This window comes from Sciurus vulgaris (assembly GCF_902686455.1).
Source record: "Sciurus vulgaris genome assembly, chromosome: 11".
NCBI lineage: Eukaryota > Metazoa > Chordata > Mammalia > Rodentia > Sciuridae > Sciurus > Sciurus vulgaris.
The window spans coordinates 14,201,234-14,222,432 of NC_136472.1; the positions used below are offsets into that span (position 1 = coordinate 14,201,234).

Genomic DNA, 21,199 nt, shown 5'->3' on the forward strand with positions numbered 1-21,199 from the left:
CACACATCACATCCATTCCTGCTCTTGGGCTGCCTCTGCCCCGACCCTGCCACCACCAATACCCAGTAACTCGAACATCTCCCAGCCTCCTCTGCCATCCAAACTCTATTCACGGCCTCCCGTTGGTCACATCTACCCCACAAAACTGTCCCCACCTCATTTTTATCTAAGAGTTTGATGGTTTGCCATCTCAACTTCTGACCACAATTTTGAGCAACTTGAGGTCAGGGACAGTATCTCTTAAGTCTTAGTAGCTACGGGGCATCTGGCACAAAGCTGGGCACATAAAAAGTAGGTACCAATCAATTTGTCACCTGCTTGTCACATTCTGATGCATGCCTACCAATGCTGCCAAAACTTACTCCTGGGTTTTATGCCATCAGGGAGGAATCCCAAAAAGCCCACCCACCTTCCTTTTCCCTGCCTCTTCCTGTATTAAAATTACACAGCATACATACATGTAAACACACATACACATATAACTTCTATATACAGAAATACATATTTTAAAAACAGCCTGCCAGGACTTATTTGAGGATTAAATAAGATAATATTTTAAAGTTCTTACACAATATAAAATACCTACAAAGGACTCAATAAACTAACCATATGTAAGATGTAGTTAAGTCAACTTCTCAATGACTTTAACCTGGATCTAAGTATCTTCGAAAAAATAAGGGATCGAGGGGAGATACAGGACTTTCAGAGCTGAATGCAACCTCAAAGATTTTCCCATGAGATCCCTTCACTTAGAGATGGGGGAAACAAAGCCCAAGACCAAACAATGGGTGACTGACACACATAGAACAGAACTTGGGTTTCTGGTTTTCTATCTACTCAAAGAGCTTTCCCCCCATGCAGCTGCTATTTCCAAAGGTAGAAAACAACGTTTAATCCAGATCAGAAGTACAGGAAGAAGACATCAACACTTGTTATCTGGAGTCACATGAGCTTGGAACTACCGCAGGGATCACCCACAGAGTGAGCTCTACCAGATCCCAGGAGGGGCTCCTTTCTTTCTGACACAAGTGGCTCCTGCAGACCCAGGGGCATCAGGGACCCCAAAGGCAAGGAAAGCACACGATGCCCTTTATCCTCAGTCCCATGACTGGTCTTAGCTGAGAACTTCAGCACCATTATCAAAGAATCGGGGTATGTGGTAATAGGAACGTTGTAACAGCTGCAAGATCTGCCACATGGGGTGGGGGTGGGGGGTGGTCAGTACTGGAGAACCACGAGCCCAGCACCCACTTCCTCCCTCTCCAGCCTCCTGACGTCTCTCAAGTCCAGAGATGGAAGATACCGCCAATAACTTAGGCAACGACAAGCTACAACTGGGGATCTGTCACCCCACACTTGACCCTAAAATGTACCCCAAATTTGAGAGTTCACAACCAGGGTCATGACCTTCCCTCTGCACTGAGAGTGGGGAGAACAGAGGGGCCCAGAACTCAACCTCAAGCAACTTAACCTGCAATCCTCTCACTCAGTGCTGCCTTTCAAACTGCCTTCTCCACCACCCTTAGTCCATCTGACCACAGGCCCCCATCCACTAGCTCAGAGAGTCAATGAAAATAGAGCCCCTACTAGGTGCTTGGTAGCCACAATGGGGGTTGCTTTCTGTAGACCATGTCAACACATTCCATCTACAGTCTGTAATTAAGCAACTGCGATTCGGAGAAGTCGGAAGTTATTCAAGGTCTCCCAGCTACTGACACAGTCATGGCTCAAGCACAGGTCGCTTGTCCGAGGGCCTCTTAGAGCACTGAACCCTGCTCAAAGCCTATCACAAAGTAGCCAGGAGCCCAGAGAGAGCAGTCCAGCTCTGCAGAAAGAACCCTAGGCCGGGAGACAGGAGCCGTAGGCCCCGGGGACAACGTTTGCCTGTTACATCCTGAGTTTCTCAGCTCGTCATGTCAGCTTTCTACTGTGGTTTGGGGAAACCCCAGGACACCTCAAATGTGCCTCAGAAGCCAGCCAGGGTAGTCAGCGGGAGGGGAGGCCTACAGGTGGGGCTCCTGGGCCTCACCTCCCTCTTTAATGGCATAACTGCACTTTTACCTGTTTATACACCGAATATGAGATTTCATTTTAAGAAAGTATCTGGTTGGCAAAACAAGAAAGAAAGAAAGCGGAGAAACCACTGGAGCAGATAAATAGGTATCCTCCAAGGAGGGAGAGAGGAGATGGGTTCCGCCCCTGCCGAAGTGAAAGCAGGGCTGCCAAGCAAGTCTGAATCTCCAGCTTCCCTTACAGGTTTAACAAATCAGACACAGACGGGGGACAGGGACAGAGAAAGAAAAAGGAATCATCCCCCAGGATGAGCACCTCCTTCACCAGCAGTCTGACGGGCTCCTCCCACAGGTGCCCAGACCCCCAGGGGACAGGGTGGCAGGGCAAGCCAGAAACAGGAGCTTCCAGGAAGGAGGCTCTGGGTGAAATAAAGGCGGGAAGGGAAGGGATGGCTGACCCTGACACCCCGCAGCAGGACAGGGAAGGACTGTGAACGGGTGGGCGGGAGCCTCCCAAAACATGTGCAGGTGACCGAAACCGCTGCGCCTTCTCCTCCCCACCCTGAAACGGTTCTTCACTCTGGAAACAAAGACATAACTATAGACCCAGGTTTCCTCCTGACAGACTTGCTTCTGAGAGACGCCGCGTCTGGTGTCCTTATTCCCGCCGTCTGCATCCACCACCGGCCTTCTCCAGGATGAGGGTCTGAGGGTCACAGACAGACACGCGCTTCCTCACAAGGCTTCCAACGTCCATGGACACACACCACGCACACGCTGCCTGACATCCGGGTCTTCCTGTCCCTCTTTCCTGATTTAAAGAGGCAGGAATTCTGAGAGTGTGTGGGCTCTCAAAGAGCACTGGGTGGGCTGGGGTGTGGCTCAGTGGTATGGCCTTGCCTAGCACGTGGGTTCGTGTCTCAGCACCACATATCAATAAATGAATAAAAAAATAAAGGCCTATCAACATCTAAAAAAAATTAAAAAAAAAAAAAGCACTGGGTACAATCTGTTTCCCATTTAAAGAGTCAGATGACCCTTCTCCAATGCCCAGTTCTCCCCATGACATTCTGTTTTCTGTTGCAGCAAAAACCTCCCCAAGGGAACACTTCCCCTTTTTGCTGATCATATCATCCAAGATACCCTTGTCAGATGAACCAAGAGGAAGTGACGGACAATGAGACCCTAGGTGAGCCAACTTTGGTTTTCAAGATTCTGTTCTAGCTGAGTGAGTGAAGGCAAGCAACTCACCTTGAGCTGAGGAATAAACTCATTACCAGATTAAGTCAGTGGACAGTTGGACAAGAGCCAGAATCCCAAGCACTTGCTCCACCCATTCTGCCAAAACAATCATAGCAGACAGTGTGTGTGTGTTGTTGCAGGCACACTCATGGTTTCAAATAAATTATTTAATTCTAACATCAACCCTATGAGGAACAAATTTTAATTTGCCCATTTACAGATAAGGTAATTGCTTAATTAGGTTAAATGATTCATCTGAAGTGATTCAGCTACTAAATGGCATCATTAGGATTCAAAAGCTGATCTGTGCTAGCCCAAGGCCCCTGCTTACACCTTTACATGCTACTTGAAGGCACCTCCCAGTCTGGCCAGGTAACACATCCTGGTTTATTTCAGGGAATGCTGCAGCATCTACTGATCTAAGCTAAATTAACCTACGTGAGTGAATGAAAAAGATACTGGTGCATATAATCCTATAAATGAGCACGTATGTAGAGATACAGAAATATACTTGACTTTTGGAGTTGACAGCCTGACTCTGACACTCAGGAGCTGTGTCCTCTTAAATGAGTTACTTAATCACTCTCTGCCTCGGTTTCCTTTTTTGTAACAGGATCAGAATAATCTGCTCATAGAATTGTTGTGAGGATTAAATGAGCCATTACATGTGAAATGCTCAGAGCAACTCTGGGCACATATTAAACACCCAAGACCATGTCACCTTAAGTGGAGAATGGAGCCTTGCTTTAAACAATGGAGCTGTTCTCAAAATGCCAGTTCTCAAAAGGTATTAGCCAGTGTCTCAGCAAGAGATGTTCACAAAGTCAATGGAACTTACTTCATTTATTTTGAACCTGTCATTTTGCTACTATATACACTTAAAGAATTAGAGCTCCTCCAAATTCTTCTTCAACAACATTCTCACAAACTGACATTTACTGTTCTCATTAGCATTCACTTCTAAATAGTGTGTCATTTCCATTTTGATTTATTTTTAAGCCAAGAGTTATTTGGAAAGGTGTCTTGAAATTCCCAAGGTGGGTAAACTGGGAAGGATTATTACTGTATCGTTAATTCCCAATTACATCACTGTCAGAAAACAGGCCTACATGACTTGTAGTCTATGCATTTTCTTTGTCTTAATACAGGTTCATTATTTCTTAATCTTCTACGTGTCTTTTGAAAGAACTTCTATTCAGCCAGGTGTGGTGGCTCACACCTGTAATCCCAGAGACTCAGGAGACTGAAGCAGGAGGATCACAAGTTTGAGGATAGCCTCAGCAATTCAGCAAGGACCGAAGCAACTAAGCAAGACCATTTCTCTAAATAAAAAATTAAAAGGGCTTCGGACATAGCTTAGTGATAAAACGTCCCTGGACTCAATGCCCAATACCAAAAAGAATTTTTTTAAACTTGCATTCTATTTGTTATATACAAAGATCATCAAATTCCATCCCCAAAGGTCATTTTAGTTCCTACCTGCTTTTGCTTCTCAAGACCTTAGCTAGATCTTTGTAGAAGCAGTGAACACAAGGGAGGAAAGGGTTGAGGGAGACCTTCTGGGTAGATGTTATCTTTGCCAATGAGGAATTGGGGTTGGGAAAGTGAATCCATCCAGAATTACCCAGCTTATGAGGAAAAAAGCTGGTTCTGGACTCTCTTGGCCCAATCCAAGATTCACTGCTACATTAACTTAGGGATCTCAAGGTCTCAACCAACCACCACATCCACAATATTCTCCACTCGTGACAAGGTTCCATGCCTAGTAACGGACTCGTGTTTGTTCGTTCATCCAACAGTATTTATGGAACATCTAACATTTGCTAAGCAATAGTATGGATGCTGGAAAAACACAAACGTACTCAGCACCCGCAGCTCTCCAGGATCTCCATCTCAAAAGGGAGAGAAACGGACAGGCCCTTCAGCACCACCTGATGAGTGATGACAGCACTGAGCAGGAGGAACCTAGGAGAAGACAGGTGCCCAGCCTCACCTGGACAAAGGCAGAGCCCAGGGAAGAGGCAAGCCTATCAGAGAATCTTTGCAGAGGTGGCTCCTTGGGGAAATTTTAAAGACCAGGTGGATTTACTCAAAGGAAGCCTACAAGAAGGTCACTGCAGGTAAAAAAGACCACATCTTCTTCCTGCTCTCTCTCACCCAGTTACAGAGCTGGGACCTTCCAAGAAATTGAGGCAGTGTGAAGGTCCGCCCTTCAAATCCCGATTCTTGTGATCAAGTCAGAAAGACTAGAGACATGTTGCTCAGAAAAACAGGAGTGAGTTTATTGAAGGAAGAGGGAAAAGGGACACTCTCAAGGGACAGGGGTCCCTCTCAGAGAGGGCAGGGACAACGTGTCTCTCCTGCACTACTCCAATTTTACTGGGGATCCCAGAGAGTCCCACCCAGGTCAACCTCTTGACTTCTGACTGTCAGCAAGATGACATCAGACTTTCAAGTACCTACTGATATGACAATTCTAGGTCACGTTGGCCCATGCTGACAGGTTCTAATTGGATTCCTAACCATACATTCTTACAGAGTTTATGGTTAGGAGGAATTATCCTGATCTCCAGCATTTCAGTCACAAAATTCTCCCCCTCCGGGGTAACTTGGGTTCCTCTTATCAACATTAACGTGGGTCAGCATTTCTCCTGCAGTTAACAGGTAATTTGCCCAGGAATGTGACATAATCCTGTCCACTTTGGCCAGGCAGGGCTGCAAGTAAACTGCTTCTTGGAAAAGAAAGTATGTGAGAGTCAGCGCAGTGGGCCCATTTTACAGAATTATTCTCTTAACCCAGTGTTCCCACCATCCCCATCTGCCTGCTCCCGAACAACCCCTAGAGCCATTCAAACAAATCCAAATATTTTCTTCTTTCTCCTCCTGGAGAACTCAGCTTCCCTTAGTTTCTTCCTCTTCCACCCAGGTTTCTTCACCTCCCTGCAACTTCCTCTTCCTCCTCCACCTTCCAAGACCTGCCCCCCACAACACCTCCTCAGCATTCAGCTCAAGGACCTAGGAGGAGGAAGGAAGGAACACTGTCTTCCTGGCTTCTCAGACCTCTCCTCAACCCTTCCTTTCAATCTGCTCCTTAACTCCCTTCCTCACACGGTCCTTTTAGAATACTTAAATCACAGTTGTAACATGTAGGATTCACTGAAAGCTCCAAGTAAGCTGAGGATCCTTCTAAGACATGCACTTTATATTTACCAGGGCACTTAATCCCCAAGCTAATCTTCTAGGGACACTTCCCATCCTACAGCTGAGAAAACTAAATGCACAAAGATGCCAGGTATCCTGCGGACAGTGAGCGCACTAGCTGGGAAAGGGCCTGGGCAGCTGGCCCCAGAGCCTTTGTTCTCCACCATCAAGAATGATGACTCTTAGCAGCTAACCCGCCCCCACCCAGCTGCAGCAGCAGCGCTGGCCCCAGGAAATGCACTTCCAAAGCACCATAAAACAGTGCCATACTGACAAGGTCATGAGAAACAAAGGACAACTGAGAAACAGTCCAGGCCAGGGGAAGCTAAGGAGACATGACAACCGAACGCGACCCTGGTGTCCGGGATTAGATCCTAGGACAGAAAAGGGACGCTGATGGAATAACTAGTGAAATCCAAATACAGCCTGGTGTTCTAATGAATAATCATGTACCAGTTATAATAGGGGAGACTGGCTAGGGGTAGATGAGAACTTCTGAAGTAACTTTGTAACTTTTCTGTAAATTGAAACATAGTCTAAAATAAAAAGATTATTTAAAAAAAAAAAAAAAAAAAAAAAAAAAACACCACCACCACCTGATGCCACACCAAGTCACCCTCCCCTAACCCAGACAGCAGAACATGCCAGACAGCACACGCTTCACTGATCTCTTTATGAGGGGGCTGAACTTCAGTCATCTCCACACAGAGACCGGGGAATGTTGCTATGGAAATGGCCCAATAATGCCGGAAAGCAGGGGTGAGGGACCTGAAAGGGCCCATATATAAAATGAAAGGAGCCCGGGGATTGTATCTGATTGGCAGGGAGCTTGCTTAGCATGCACAAAGCTCTGGGTTCAATTCCCAGCACCACAAAAAAATAATAAATAAAGAGGGTTGTAGATCAGGCCCTCCAGGGACTATGGAATCTGCAGGTAAATCCATCAACAAAATAACTCCATTCATCCCCTGAATGGTCTGGTTGTAGCTTTCTAGGCTTTGGGCTGGGAAGGCAGACACATAGGGGAGAAGTGGGTGTGTGAGCTGTGCTCTGTTCCAGAGTCCTGGACCTAACAGGACAGACAGTTTCTGAAACTGCAATATCAACAAAAAAATCAAGTGGTGGGTCAGGCAAGGTATGGTCAGTGTGGATAGCCTGGGAAGCGTCCAAACAGTGATGATTCTGGAACCCAGCCTTAAAGGATGAGTAGGATTTTACAGGGGAAAATAAGGTAGACAGATTTTCACTGAGATACCCACATCTTCTCCTTCATTGTCTTTCCAATAAGCGACACCCCCGCTCATCATCCTGGGCTGAGGCTTTAGGTAAAGGTCGGTACGCTGGAACTCATTCATCCTTGGGCTTCATTAGCAAATTTATGGGTTCCCTGAGTAAATATTCCACTTCAAGCAGGTAAAGTTTCACCAATCCACAGAGAATACAGCATGAAAAGTCCTAATAATGAATAAGGGAGGCATAAGGGCCAAGCAGCTGTTGATCAGCCAACAGATGAATGTTTAACACGTGCCCACCAGGAGGAGTGCTAGGCCCTGGGCCTCGGGGAATATCATTATCTGCCACAGCATCAAGGAGCACAGAGTGAAGTGGGGGAAATAATCACAGTACAGCACAGGGTATGATACTGAGAGGCAAGAGAAACATGTTCAATTCTTGATCCCTCCACTTACCAGCTGAGGAATCTCTGTCAAATGTGAGTCTCAACTCCCTCACCTACAAAATGGGAACAGGACATAATACTGCCTTGCCTTGATGGATTGAGAGGATTGGGTATGTAAGCCACCTAACGCAAGTCCTGCCCAATAGTAAGTAGCCGCTCAATAAATTATAATTGCTACTGTAGTTGATATGGTGACAACAACTATTAGAAACATTGAACTTCAACAGAGAAAATCAACTGTTGAAGACAGAGTCCAAATCACTTTAAAAAAAAAAAAAAATAGGAAGATGGTTTTTAAACCCACTTCATGGTAACAAAAACCCCACTGACTTCAAAGTATTTCATTGCAAAGCAACATACAGTCAACACAAGCTGTAGGACTGGAGGGAGAGTATTCTAGGCTGTAGTTAGGGAACACTGCCTGTAACAATGAGTTCTGGGAGATGGGTAGAAATGCTGACAAAAGGCGGGAAGGAAGCCCTGGAGGGGAGAGAGGAGGAGATCCTGCACATCTCTCTTCTTGGCTCCTGCCAATTCCTCCCCTCCCCCACACGCACAGGAATAAAAATAAAATTAATCCCCTTCTCTCATCCAAGCATTTTCTCTCTGGCCTCAGGCTGATGGGTCTGTAATCCCTTCTCAATCCCTTCTCTGCTCCCCTGTCTGCTGGCAGCAAAACAGCTCTCCCAGGAAGTGAACCCTCCCAGGTACAGAGAGGAGGCGAGGAAGGAATCCCGACTAGCGAGAAATCGTATCACTAAAGGAGGACAGAATCTCAACAAAGAGGCAAGGTGGTGTGTCAAGATTGGGTGAGGATCTGAAGCACCTGTCGCAGAGTAGGGGCTCAATAACCATGCAGTGGATGAAGGAAGGCTGAAGGGGAGGCACGGCTCCCTGCTTCTAAGGGATCAGCATCATCCTGAGCTGCAGTGGGGAAGTACACACCCTCTAGGAAGCAGCAAGACACAAGACAGGACAGAGAGAGTAAAAGTACATGGGGCCTTTAGAGCCCCAGGGAGTGATTTCATTAGTGTGCCCCCTGGTACACTAAGGGGACCCAAAGTCCCTGACCTTTATTCCATATATCACTGGCTTCTCCATTCTACTTGGCTTTTTTGTTTTTGTTCTCTTTCACAAAGTACATTTCTTTGTTCTCCCTATATGGCCATTTACTTTTTAAGATCAAGACTCTGTATAATAATTCTGCTTAATATTATACACAGCAGGATGCAAAGCACAGAGGTCAAAAGGATCTGACCATGGCGATCAGCAGGTGCCATACACAGGCGCCTGTGTGGATGCCCCGTGTGTTTTTATTTTCTTCTTGGTTAAGAAAATCCAAGATCCTGGCCTTTTTTCCTAAGGGACTCTATATGCATCTGAAGACATTAGATTACACTTGAAGAAGGACCTGAACTCACGCATTACTTCTGGAAATCCTACCTCCTTGTTCATCCCCATCTCAGTGCCAGCCATTCAGGTCTTCCTGTGGCTGCTTCTACCATAGGATGATATATCACAGTGTCTATTTCTGGGGTGTCTCCCTTCCTGACCATGGGCTTCCTAATAGCCGGAAATAAGTGTTAGTTGCCCCTAGACTCCAGCACCTACTGCAGGGTCTCCTGCACAGTAGGTACTCAGTAAATGCTGAGTGAAAGGCGGGCCAGACAAGAATATCCCTGGACTGGGAATTGCCCAGACTCAGCAGGTTCAAAGTTCACCTGCAGAGAACTCAGTAAAACCATTCAGAAAGGCTAGGTGTAGGCACTGTCCATTCCTGGCAAGCCTCTCCCAAGTCAGCAGGCTGCTGAGGGAGCCCACCAGGAGGGGCAGTGCAAGAGATAACGTGTACCAGGGCTTGTGACCATGGCCTTAGGAAAGGTATGTGTGGATGTTGCTCCCAGGGGGCCAAGTACAGAGAATTCACATTTATCATGGTCTGTGACTGTCATGGATTATCTCATTTCACCCCCACAACGACCCTAGGGGAAAAGGATAATGGCCCACTTTACAGGTGCCACTCTGAGGGATCAGTTCTTACAGACTCCAAAGCCTTACGACAGACTCGCATCACAAACTGAAGCTTAGGACAGGCTCACAATGAAGTATCTTCTAGAACCTACATTCTCAGGGTTCATGGAGGCCTTAAATCTCCTGGTTCACCTTCTCGCCTTCAAAAAGATGCTCAAATTCCTACTGCATTTAACAACCCCACAAGCTTCTCTCCTGCCTCTCCTGCTGGAGGGTTCGCTACCTCTTCAGTCAGACTACCCTAGCTTCGGGCAGTTCTGACTAGTAAAATTGCCTTCTTACAGATTCCTGACTTCTGCCCACCCCCTGTACACCTTCCCCTGGTATCACACAGAGCAAAGTTAATCTCATGCACATGACAACCTTCCTGCTATCTGCAGTTACACACCACCTCCCCCTCCAGGAGTTTAGAAAGACGTTGCACAGGTTGTTCAGTGTGAAATTTGTTTCATGAAGATTACCAAATACTTTCGCTGAGAAAAGGAATCCGAGAAAGACGCTGGCCTATCTTGTTGCAGTGAAGGTGATTCTTGGGGGAGGCGGGTAGAGGAGATGGACTACATACCAGAACACACACAAATCTTAACAGTCTTCCCAGAGACCATCGATAATGCCAGAAGGGTTTTCTGGGGTCACTAAAGTCCCAGTTTTACAAAAGAAGCATCAAGAAGCAGAGAGGTAAAGTGACAAAAGCAACACAGCTAATGAGTGCAGGGCCACAATTAGAAGCCTTTGAACCTGCAGCCCAGTCCTCTTAGCACTGCGCTGCAATGCATCTGCTCCAAAGCAACCACCCTGCAATTTCTACAATACTGCCATAATAACAGCACCTTCTACAGTCTCACTTTCATTACATCCCCAACGGGTAAGGGGAAGAATGTGTCATTAGCTTCATTTTACAAAGGGTAAGCTGAAGCACAGAGAAGGAAGGGGACCTGCTTGGGTTCACTAGCAAATTGCATTTATTCTTGGAACTCAAAGCTCAGTTAAGACTCTTTACTCTGTGACAATGAGCTATTAAAAGGGCCATGGAGCATCTTCCTCTGGAAATGGATTTCCTGACTAAAGGAAGGGAGCTGCCTCTGTCTGCAGTTCAGTTTGGCACTTTTTTTTTTTTTTTTTTATGACACACAAAAATCTTCAAAGCCTTCTTTCCTATCTGCCTCCCCAGCCAGCATGCTTCAAAGGAAAGAGTATCAGAAGTCTGGGTTCCTCTCCTGGTTGTGCCCTGACCAGATCTATGACCTGGGGCATCCCTCCTACCCAGGGCCAGCTCCAGTTTCTCCATCTATAAAACAGGGACAATAAATTCTGCCCTTTAAGTAACCAGGATGCCCTGAGGCTCAGATGGCAAAGAGCAAGTCTGGGGCAGGGGAGCTCACACCCACAGCTCCCACTGCAACTCTCACCTCCCCAGCTCCCTCGCCTCCTCTGCAGCCCTGCTACCCAGTGCATGTGAAACGGTCATGAAGTCTCACCCAAGCATGGGGGGAGAAAAACAACTGCAACACCCGACAGACAGTCAAGAACACTTGTATTTTCCAAAACACGTTTACACTTATTAGCATAACACTTGCCACTTATAAGTTCTTACAGGCATGCACCATATAAAAGGGTGCTTCTGCAAGCTCTCTTGCTTTTAGTTTTCATAACTACTCATTTTACAGAAAACAAAACTAAGGCTTGGAGTTTAAGGAATCACCGGTAAGCAGGGGGGCCAGGAGGAATCCCCACTCCTAATCTGGTCCAGTGCTTCCCAAACTTTAATGTGCTCATGAATCACCTGGAGGATTCATAAAGAATCAGATTCTGCAGGTCTAGACTGGGGCCAAGCTGCTGCTCCCAAGTAGATGGACTACACTGTATCAAGGGAAAGATTTGAAATTCCATTAAGGTAGAGCCTGCGACACTGAGTGTTCAATGTTGAACATGGGGCCTGTGCTATGGAACGCACTCAATAATTATTTATTGAATGAGTCAGTGAATATCTGACTCAAAAACTCATGTTTTACCTCTTCTCTGTGTTCTTACATTATCTTAATTGATCCTCGTAACAAATCTCTAAGGTATGATCATTCCCACTTGACACACAAGGAAACAGGTTCAAAAGAAAGTCACCTGGTTTTCAGCTTTTGCGAAGCAAAGCCCAAGGCGTTTTACCTTAGGATCCTTTACTCTGACCACATCTCTGTCCCAAGACATGGGGGTGGAGAGTGAAGGGTGCCTGGGGGGGCGTATTGCCGGGAGGTGCGGGTTAAATACAGACCACCAAAGGATAGCTAGGAGCTGGACCCATCCCAGTATGTGACCGGCTCACAGCTGGAGAGGTCACCGGAATCGATGAACCGCTCCCTGGGAAGCGGGCAGCGGGGTCTGGTGTCCCCCAGGAGGGAAATAAGGAGACAGAAGGAGGCCAGTTCTGTACATGGTGCCCAAGCCGCAGCCTGTCACTAGTGAGGTGACCCCCCTGACCTCTGCGTGAGCCCCGCTCGGTCCAAGCATCCCCCGCCTCTGTCCAGCTGGGGGGTGGCAAGGTTAGAGGCATTCAGGGAAATAGCTGCTGGAGGATGAATCACCGAGCACATGACCCTGCAGGACAGGGGAGGGCGAGGAACCTGCGCGGGATGCTGCGGGGCTTGGAGAGCGCAGGCCTCGCGCTCGGCGCCCCTCCAGCCTGGGCTTGGGAAGCAAAGAGAAGCCCCTCGCGCGCGCTGCTCCACCTCCCGGCTGTTCCCCGCAGCCCCCAGGCTCCGCGGGACTCACCGCCTTCAGCTGCTCCAGCCGGTCCTTCATCCTGGAGCCCAGGTGCCCGCAGGCGAGGAGCGCGTCCCAGGTGAGCGCGTCCCAGCGGAACGGCCGGAAGTGGCGACCTGTCCCGGCCGGGGCGAGGGAGCTCCAGGCGCAGGCGGAGGCGGGCGGCGGCCCTCGCAGGAGGAGCGTCCCAGGCCACCGAGGCTCCGCCGCGCCGCGCCGCCCCCTCCGGCCCCAGCCGCCGCCGCGCGCTCCAAATCCGGCTCCCGGCCGGCGCCGGCGCGCAGCGCTCCTCCGCCCGCGGGCCCGCCCCGTACCTGGGCCGCGCCCCGCGCTCCTCCTTAAAGGGCCCGCGCGCGGCCGCTGCCCGGCCCCTCGCGCTCTCACCCACCTCGCCCAACGCCAGGTCCCTCCACGAAGTAGAGGCTCAGGGGCTGGTAGGTCTCGCCGCCAGGGGGAGAAAGATGGGGGTGGTCGCTTGGCCTCGAGTCCATCTTTGTACTCGACAGCCATTCATTATCTAGACCGGGATCCAGCCCTCCGCTGACTCATTTCTAGGGTGAGACAATCTCCTGAAAACAAACACCTAACAAATGGGGTTTGTGCTACCGTGGGTGGGAGGAGGACGGTCTGAGGATACTCAAGAGCGATTCCGCCTGGAGGAAGGGCATTCCAAGTAACAGAAGCCGCGCCGTCGGGTTGAAAGGGGAATCCCGAGGAAGAGGCTGGGGAGGAGGCGGGTGGGCGAGGCTGCGGCCAGGAGTCTGGGTTTTATGCTGGTTTTAGGGCAATCGGGGCCCCTCAGAGCAATGTGAGCGGTTAGGAGTCCAGGTCAGACACCTGCCATTAACGATTTGTATAATTTTGTGTAACTCTTGTGTTTCTCAAGAGGACCCGTTTCCACATCTATAAATCGGAGATAAAATCTACCTAGGCGTTTACTATGAAGCCTACTCATTTCCTACGTGGAGTAGAGATTCCCTGGTGTTTTATGAAAAGCTAGACCTCCCTCCTTACCCCTTCTCCCTCTCTTCCCTTCGCTATTTTTTGGGGAGACGGGGGACCAATGACAAATTGAGCAGAGCGGAACTCAGTAAATGGGACTAACGAACCGAAAAATTAATTCTCAAGTTAGGAAAAGAATTTGCTCTGTGCATTCGTTTTAAAAGACTAAATATTTTCGCAATTCGAACAGGACTTTGCCCTCTTCTGCGAGGTGCATGCTTCACGCTGACTTCATCGGCTGCCATAAAGATAGTCTGTATGACGAGGGTTGGGCAGTTTGAGCTAGCCTTGGTTCTCAGCGCTAATCCTCTCTCTGACGTCCAGCAAAAGTCTTTCTGCCTCCTGCTCTCTTAGGTGGAGTCTTGTTTAATGCGAAGGCTTCCATGCCCCCTGGTGGTCATAAATGGAAAAGGCGAGTATATCACAAATAATACACCACCTCCTTCCTTTAAATTTTTGTTAGTGGGGATAGCAAGGTTGCCGCACTTCCGGAAAATTGGGTCTCCTAGAGGAGACAGAGACGTGAACAACTCTACATTTGAAGTCTGAAAAGGACCATCGTAGTCAAGGGTAAGGATTCCTTACCATAACAGGAACCAAGAAGTAACCATTCATCCTCCGCCTGAACACAATCAAGGGTTCTTGTTAAAGCATAATTGCTTTCAAAAGAGTAAAATCATGGCTCTTGTACAAATATAAAGTGAACACGCAAATATTTTATTTAGTTCATGAAGGAACCAGTAAGGAGTTAAGCTTGTGAAGAGGAGAACTCAAAAACAGATACACAGGCAGTGGAAATGCTGAAATGAATATGATAATAAAGGCAAAACTGACCTTGGGGTGATGGGAGATCAGTTGCACTTCTGCCATATAAAATTCATTTGTATCTTGATGGACACGAATCATTTGCACTACCATCCATTTCTATAACTTACAGAATTGGAAAATAGCTACATAACCATTAGAAGCATGGACCATTATAAAATCAAAAAAACCCAGAAAAGTGCATTAGACAAGACCACCACAGGGTACATGCCGGAGGACACCCAATAATCTTTTAAGGGGAGTGCATATGAAAAGTACCAACTCTGTGTAAAAATTCTTAGTTACACAGGACAAAAATGTCCCTCTTTATAACTTTCATTATTTCTTGCTCCTCACCTGTGTCCATGCACTTAAGAAATTCAATCTGTCCTTCACATGATGGTCTTTCCATGAAGGGAGAATTACTTCAGGACAGTAGCACAATTCCCAGGCACATGGCCAGGAGGCCTAAGTTACAGTCATTCCCACGAAATGGCTGACACTTGACATTTCACAGCTTATTTTCTCTTCTATCAAATTAGGATACTGATCAAAACTAATAATTCCCAACTTTTCAAGGTCAAGACTGTCATATAATCATTATTTTTATTTACAAGTCTCTCATTTTGAAAGATGCCATATCCCCACAAAATATATTTACAATATAATAAGTACTGTGTAATAAGAAGCTTGGTTTCCTCTGTTGTATAGATATACAATGGAATATTACTCAGCCATAAAGAATGATAAAATTATGGCATTTGCAGGCAAATGGATGAAATTGGAGAATATCATGCTAAGTGAGATAAGCCAATCTCAAAAAACCAAAGGTCAAATGATATCGCTAATAAGTGGATGAGGACACATAATGGGGGGAGGGAAGGGTTAGAGTTAGGGTTAGGGAGGGGGACAAGAATGGAGGAAGGAAGGACTGTATAGAGGGGAAAAGAGGGGTGGGAGGAGTGGGGGAAGGGAAAAAATAACAATGAATCAAACAACATTACCCTATGTAAATTTATGATTACACAAATGGTATGCCTTTACGCGATGTACAAACAGAGAAACAACATGTATCCCATTTGTTTACAACAACAACAACAAAAAAAGAAGCTTGGTTTCCTATAAAATAATGTTCCAGGAATGGAGAAAGAATAATTTTTGGTCAATCTGTGGCTGTCACAAAAGTGTCTATATCTCTCTTATAGTTTTTAAACATAGAAAATACCATAAAGAGCCCTCTTCACCACTCTTTATTAAAATCCAGAAACCCAGAGAGAGAAGCCCATCTGCACAGTTTCTTTTATTATGGCATTCTTTTGGAAGGTAGTTGTCATAAACTTGGAGCCCTCTCTACAACTCCTTCTAGGCATGAATTCTAAGTTGTTAATTTTATATTAATACTTGTTCTTTCAGGCAGAAGAGTGGATTCCATCTGCTAGTTGTATACAAGAAACCAAAAAGAAAAGTTAAGTAATTCTGGGCAAAATGGCTCAGGCTTGTAGTCCCAGCTGTTTGGGAGATTGAGACTGAAGGGTCCCCAGTTTGAGGCCAGCCTGGGCAACTTAGCGAGATCCTGTATCAGGCCCTGAGTTCAATCCCCAGTACCAAAAAAAAAAAAAAATAGTCCAGTGACTGTGGGACAAGGGGTCAGGGAAGGAGTCCATGGACTGGTCAGGACAACTGGTAGTGCACCCAGTTGGTCTACAGGATCTCCGAGTAGGTAGACCATGGTCAATAGGCGTCCCTTCTCTTGGATGTATTTGTATTTTTCTGTCCTATGATGACTTGTTTTCCCGCCTACTGGGCCTTAGTGCGGCCGTTTCCCCACTGAAAGAACATAGGATTAAGTCAAGTGTTTGCATTTTGATAATAATCAATAAACTGCCAACATTTAATTTCACATTTACAAATAGACCCAAGAGAACCTCCTGAGTCTGCAAGCTCCACTTTTCTCTTCCTGCTGAGCCAGTCTCTTTCCCACTGGAGAAAGGGACTGAACCTCGCCCTATCTGTGCAGCTGTAGCTACTGTGGGACCACTTTCTGTCAGGAGGCAATGTCTCCAGGATTTGGTGTTGAGTAGAAAGAGATAAAGGAAGCTAGAGAACTGAAGAGGAAGGTCCTTTCTCTTCCCCACTGCAGGGAAGAAGAATAAACCTCTTGACTGACAGTTTCCTCCTTCTTCCAGTTACGGTTTGTATTTATTGTCAGTTGCTACAAAAGAATTTGCTCTAAATCCTAGCAGTTATTATCTCACGGTTTCTGCAATTAAGAAGTCCTGGTTTGGTTTATCGGGGTGGCTCAGTCTCAAGGTCTATCACAAGACTGCAATTATGCGGTCTCATCTCAAGGGTCAAGGACCAGTTTCTAAGGTCGTTCACATGGTTGTTGGCAGGATTCATTTCCTTACGTGCTGCTGGACAGAGGGCCTCAACTTCTTCCTGGGGATCAGCTGGAGGAGTCCCTCAGTTCCTTGCCATATGGTCCTCTCCACAGTGCCGCCCACCACATGGTAGTTAGCTTTTACCAGAGTAGGAAAGTAAGAAGGATAAAGAAAGAGAGAGAAGTCCAAGTGTTGTTGTGACCTGCTCTCAGATGTGACATTCTATTACTTTTGCTGTATTCTATTATGAGAACTGAGTCACTAGCTTCAGCACACACTCCAGGCAAGGGGATCACACAAGGGCATGAAGACCAGGAGCCAACTCAGTTGCTGCCTAACATAGTTCAAATCCCAGCTGAATGCCAGAGTTTTACAACTTCACCTCTTGAGCTCTCTTCTCCTCCATATCTAACTTGGACAACTACAACCCAGTCTCCAGGCCTCAGAGTAGATTCTCTGAGGAAAAACACCTTACTCCCCAGGAGGGAGGGAGGTGTCCCTCAAATGTGCTTCTCTAACACCCTAGATTCCTCCACTGGACCCTGCCATATTGCATAATTACCTGGCCATTTGTCTCCACAGGAGAGCAACCTTGTCTGTCTTGTTCACTGATGAGGAACCAGACCTGAACAGAGAACCAAAACGTACTGGACACTCAGTTAATGTTTACTAAACTTATTAAATGAATCTTCTTATAATATGGTTCTCATCTTTCCTATTAAAACCTGCAGTGGCTCTCATTACCAAGAAAGGGAGTATTTTCGTAGAATAGCATTCAAGGTCTTGCCATGGCCTTGGCCTTGCATAATGTCACCCCAGACACAGCTCCACCATCAGCCTCTGCAAACCACTACCTCTTCTCTGAACCTAGCTCATTCTTCCATGATGTCCCACTTACCTCTGCCTGTTATGTCATTCTTCCATTTTAAGTCTGGCAAATTTCTACTCCTCCTTCAAGACGGAAGCTTTCTCCAGTTTACCCAGGTGGTTTCCATATTTGTCTCTCTGTACACACCCTCCCAACTAGTTCAAGTCTGTTTAAAAAAAACAGACTTCTTATTGTCTTGAACCTAGTTGCTCACATAATAATCTCTTTAGATAGACCATGAACTGCCTGAGAGTAATCATGGATATTTTTCATCCTCCATAGCTCCCATGAAATAGGTCTGCTTATAAATATTCAGAGAATCCCAATACACACACTCTAGGGATCCTTTCCCTCTGCCTAAGGAAGAAAGAAAATCCTTCCTGGATTATGGCTCTTAAAACCAAATATAATTGCAACTCCACCCAACTTAAAGGATGAATTTGGTATCACTGAATTGAATTCTAGATTTAAAATAATATGCTTTATTGATAAAGATGTTTTATATCATATTGTTCAGATGTTTCCCTTACATTAAAGGTCATATGCCATATGTCTATGTCTATGACTTTCAAAGTAAACTATTTGTACCACAATTTGTTTTGTATTTTTACATAAATTCCTCTGACCTGCATCCATAAAGCAAAAAGTACTACACCAAAGAACCTGATAAGAAAAACTCAAAGACTTAATGAGGAAGCCTCTGACCAAGAAACCTACTGTTATTCCTGACCTCGCAAAGGCAAGATTGTTTCTTATAGCACCTTTGAATAGATGTCAAGAGTAGAAGGCTAATCATAATGAAGTATAGGTAAAAGGCACTGGGATAATTTTACAAATTAAAAGGGTGAGTCATGTAGTATATTTCTCAATTTGGATGCTTGACTAGCTATTCTGAATCTTTTACTGTACTTTTAGTTTTTATTTTTTTAATTTTTTACAGACTGCATTTTGATTCATTGTACACAAATGGGGTACCTTATTTCAGTTCTATGGCTGTGCACGATGTAGATTCATACCATTCGTGTAATCTTGATATCTCCCGATATCTTGGGGATGAGGTAGGGTAGATATTGTCTCCATTTTATTTTGAATTAAATTAAGTACAGAGAAATGGGATGATTTTCCCAAGTTCACATAAAGGTACTTACAGCATGCTGTGGGAGCTAATGATTGCATGCCCAGGCTGTGGAATCAAACTGCCCAGGTCAAATCTCAGTCTTATCATGACTTGTTTTGGGACCTTGGATTTATTTAACCTTCCTAGACCTCAGTTTCCTCATCTATAAGCAGAGATAATAGAAATACACATTTATGAAGATAAGTGAGTTAACAGACGGAAGTCACCACTTCCCTTATTCAATCCCCGTAATAGACGACACTAACTAACCCATGGTAACTGCACTGCTTTCTCAAAGAGCATGAGGAATTGAGAAATGCCCAGAACACTTCCATAGAGTGTGAAATGACCTTCTCAGTATTAAAAAGTCAACCTCAGCTACTAAAGCACTTTTCATAAGAGGTTCAACAGGATAATATACTCCAAATGGCACTCAAAGAAAGAATTTGGAAAATATGGTGAAATGCATCCTTCATCTTTGAGAGTCATGACTCACGCTTGCACGTTGCAGTCTCTGAGGAAACCTGCAGCAAACCACGAGTAGTAGTTTGATCAGCACGGTGTCCTTCATACTAGTTGACCACATAACATTTATTCCACCTAAATACCTAATAGCCAAAGAACTAGTGTCCCACAGCCAACGTGAACCTAGTAGATTATATTATAGAAGAAGCCAATGACTTCAAATGAACCAAAGAAGATCCTTTGGGGTTCTTGTCTTCCAAAGGAAGACAGCAAAATTTCAGTTCCATGTGAAAAAGAAAATGGTTTTTATCTATCAGGCCTAGGAACCTTTTTCAAAAAATTAAATTTTATAGCTCATTTTTTATACTGTTCCAGTTAGGAAATAGAGATCCAGGGAGAAGATTTCCTATTCTTGTGCCCTGCCATGTCCCTCCTTCAGAAATGCATTTCCTGCTCCAGAGATGTGGAGCATCGTCATGATGCAGGTCAAACACCACCTCCCACCCTCATTGCCGATCCCCGCTCCCGCCCCTCCTCAGAAGACTCACCGTACTGTATTACTTGACCCTTGCTGTAATTGTCCCTTGAGTTCTTCAATCCCATTAGATTTTTGCTTTGAGGCTGAAGCTGCTACTTACTTGCCACAAGTGTGTGCATAGTATATAATAGAGACCAATAAACACTCACTGTCTCGTTGAATATTGTTGAGTGAAAAATATCACCAAATCATCAAAGAGTAGGGGAACGAATGCGTACCCCATAACTATAAAAAAGATGTTCTGATACATCTGTGGTCTGATACTGTTGCCTTGAGACAAATGGTCACCTGGTAAATGACTGTCATCCCATTAAGAGACACACTGAAGAGCTTCTTCCCCTCCTCGCTGTGTCCACTCTGTCTTTCTTCAGAAATTACCTTCACTCTAGGTGAGTCCATATTTGAATCGATATTGCCCCTCTTCTACACCAGAGAGGTTCAGTTAATAAAGCGAGTTTACCATATTGTGCATGCATAGCCAGGGAGAAACAGAAAAGGAAAATACGAAAGATGAGAGGAAGAGACTGGAGAAGATCCTGAACAGCTGAGAGGACAGTGTCTAAAGGCAGACTAACATAGAGTTAGAGATGGGGACGAACAGGTCGCCTCCAGGAACAGAGAAGTAAAGTGAAACTGCTAGAACTTAGATTCCAGAGCTTTCCCAGCATCTTTCCCTGGGAAATAAATCGGGTGAAAATCAGTGATTTTTTTTTTTTAACAATTCAGAGTTTATACCACAGGAATCATGAGAAAGGGGCTCAGAGGTTCCCAGCGTGGTTTGCATCTTATTGCTGCTTTGCCCGTCCCCGGACGGGTGATGTTTGAGGTTGCTGACTACTGGAGAACCGCCTATGGAGACAAGTCCAAGGTAGGACGAGGCTTTGCATGGGCTGCTAACACACATTCTCTGCATCTCTCCCTTCAGAGTCACCACGTGCTTTCACTTCATGGATCTTTTGATCCTCCTAACATACCTACATACCGGGGGGGCTATTCGTCCTCATTCTGGAGATGAAGAAACTAAGGCCAAAACAAAGGAAAATGGTGTTTCAAAGTACTGCAGCCAGGAAGCCAAAGAGAAGAACACCACAGCCTGTCAGCTGCCG

The 21,199-nt window shown here is 45.9% G+C and overlaps 1 protein-coding gene and 1 long non-coding RNA gene across 6 annotated transcripts in view; one reads left to right on the top strand and one right to left on the bottom strand.

Annotated features, from left to right (window-relative positions):
• Nucleotides 1–14,098, bottom strand: part of STX3 (syntaxin 3) — a 42,999-nt gene extending 28,901 nt beyond the window's left edge. For 2 of the 4 annotated variants that reach the window (XM_079102363.1, XM_079102358.1), the window contains exon 1: nt 12,928–13,170. In XM_079102363.1, coding sequence (XP_078958489.1) covers nt 12,928–12,957 — 30 coding nt within the window. In that variant the 5' untranslated portion in view covers nt 12,958–13,170. Of the gene's footprint in view, nt 1–12,927; nt 13,171–13,306 lie in introns of those variants that run through there. The other 2 variants (XM_079102360.1, XM_079102361.1) reach the window with 2 other exon arrangements.
• On the top strand, nt 13,251–21,158 carry LOC306639257. 2 transcript variants are annotated; one of them, XR_013757580.1, is made up of 4 exons: nt 13,251–13,352; nt 14,111–14,332; nt 17,688–18,817; nt 21,019–21,158. It is a non-coding gene; the product is annotated as an uncharacterized lncRNA (long non-coding RNA). The 2 variants fall into 2 exon arrangements; XR_013757581.1 differs by lacking the exon at nt 21,019–21,158 and having other exon boundaries at nt 13,257–13,352; nt 17,688–21,012.
• The last annotated feature ends 41 nt before the right edge of the window (nt 21,159–21,199 follow it).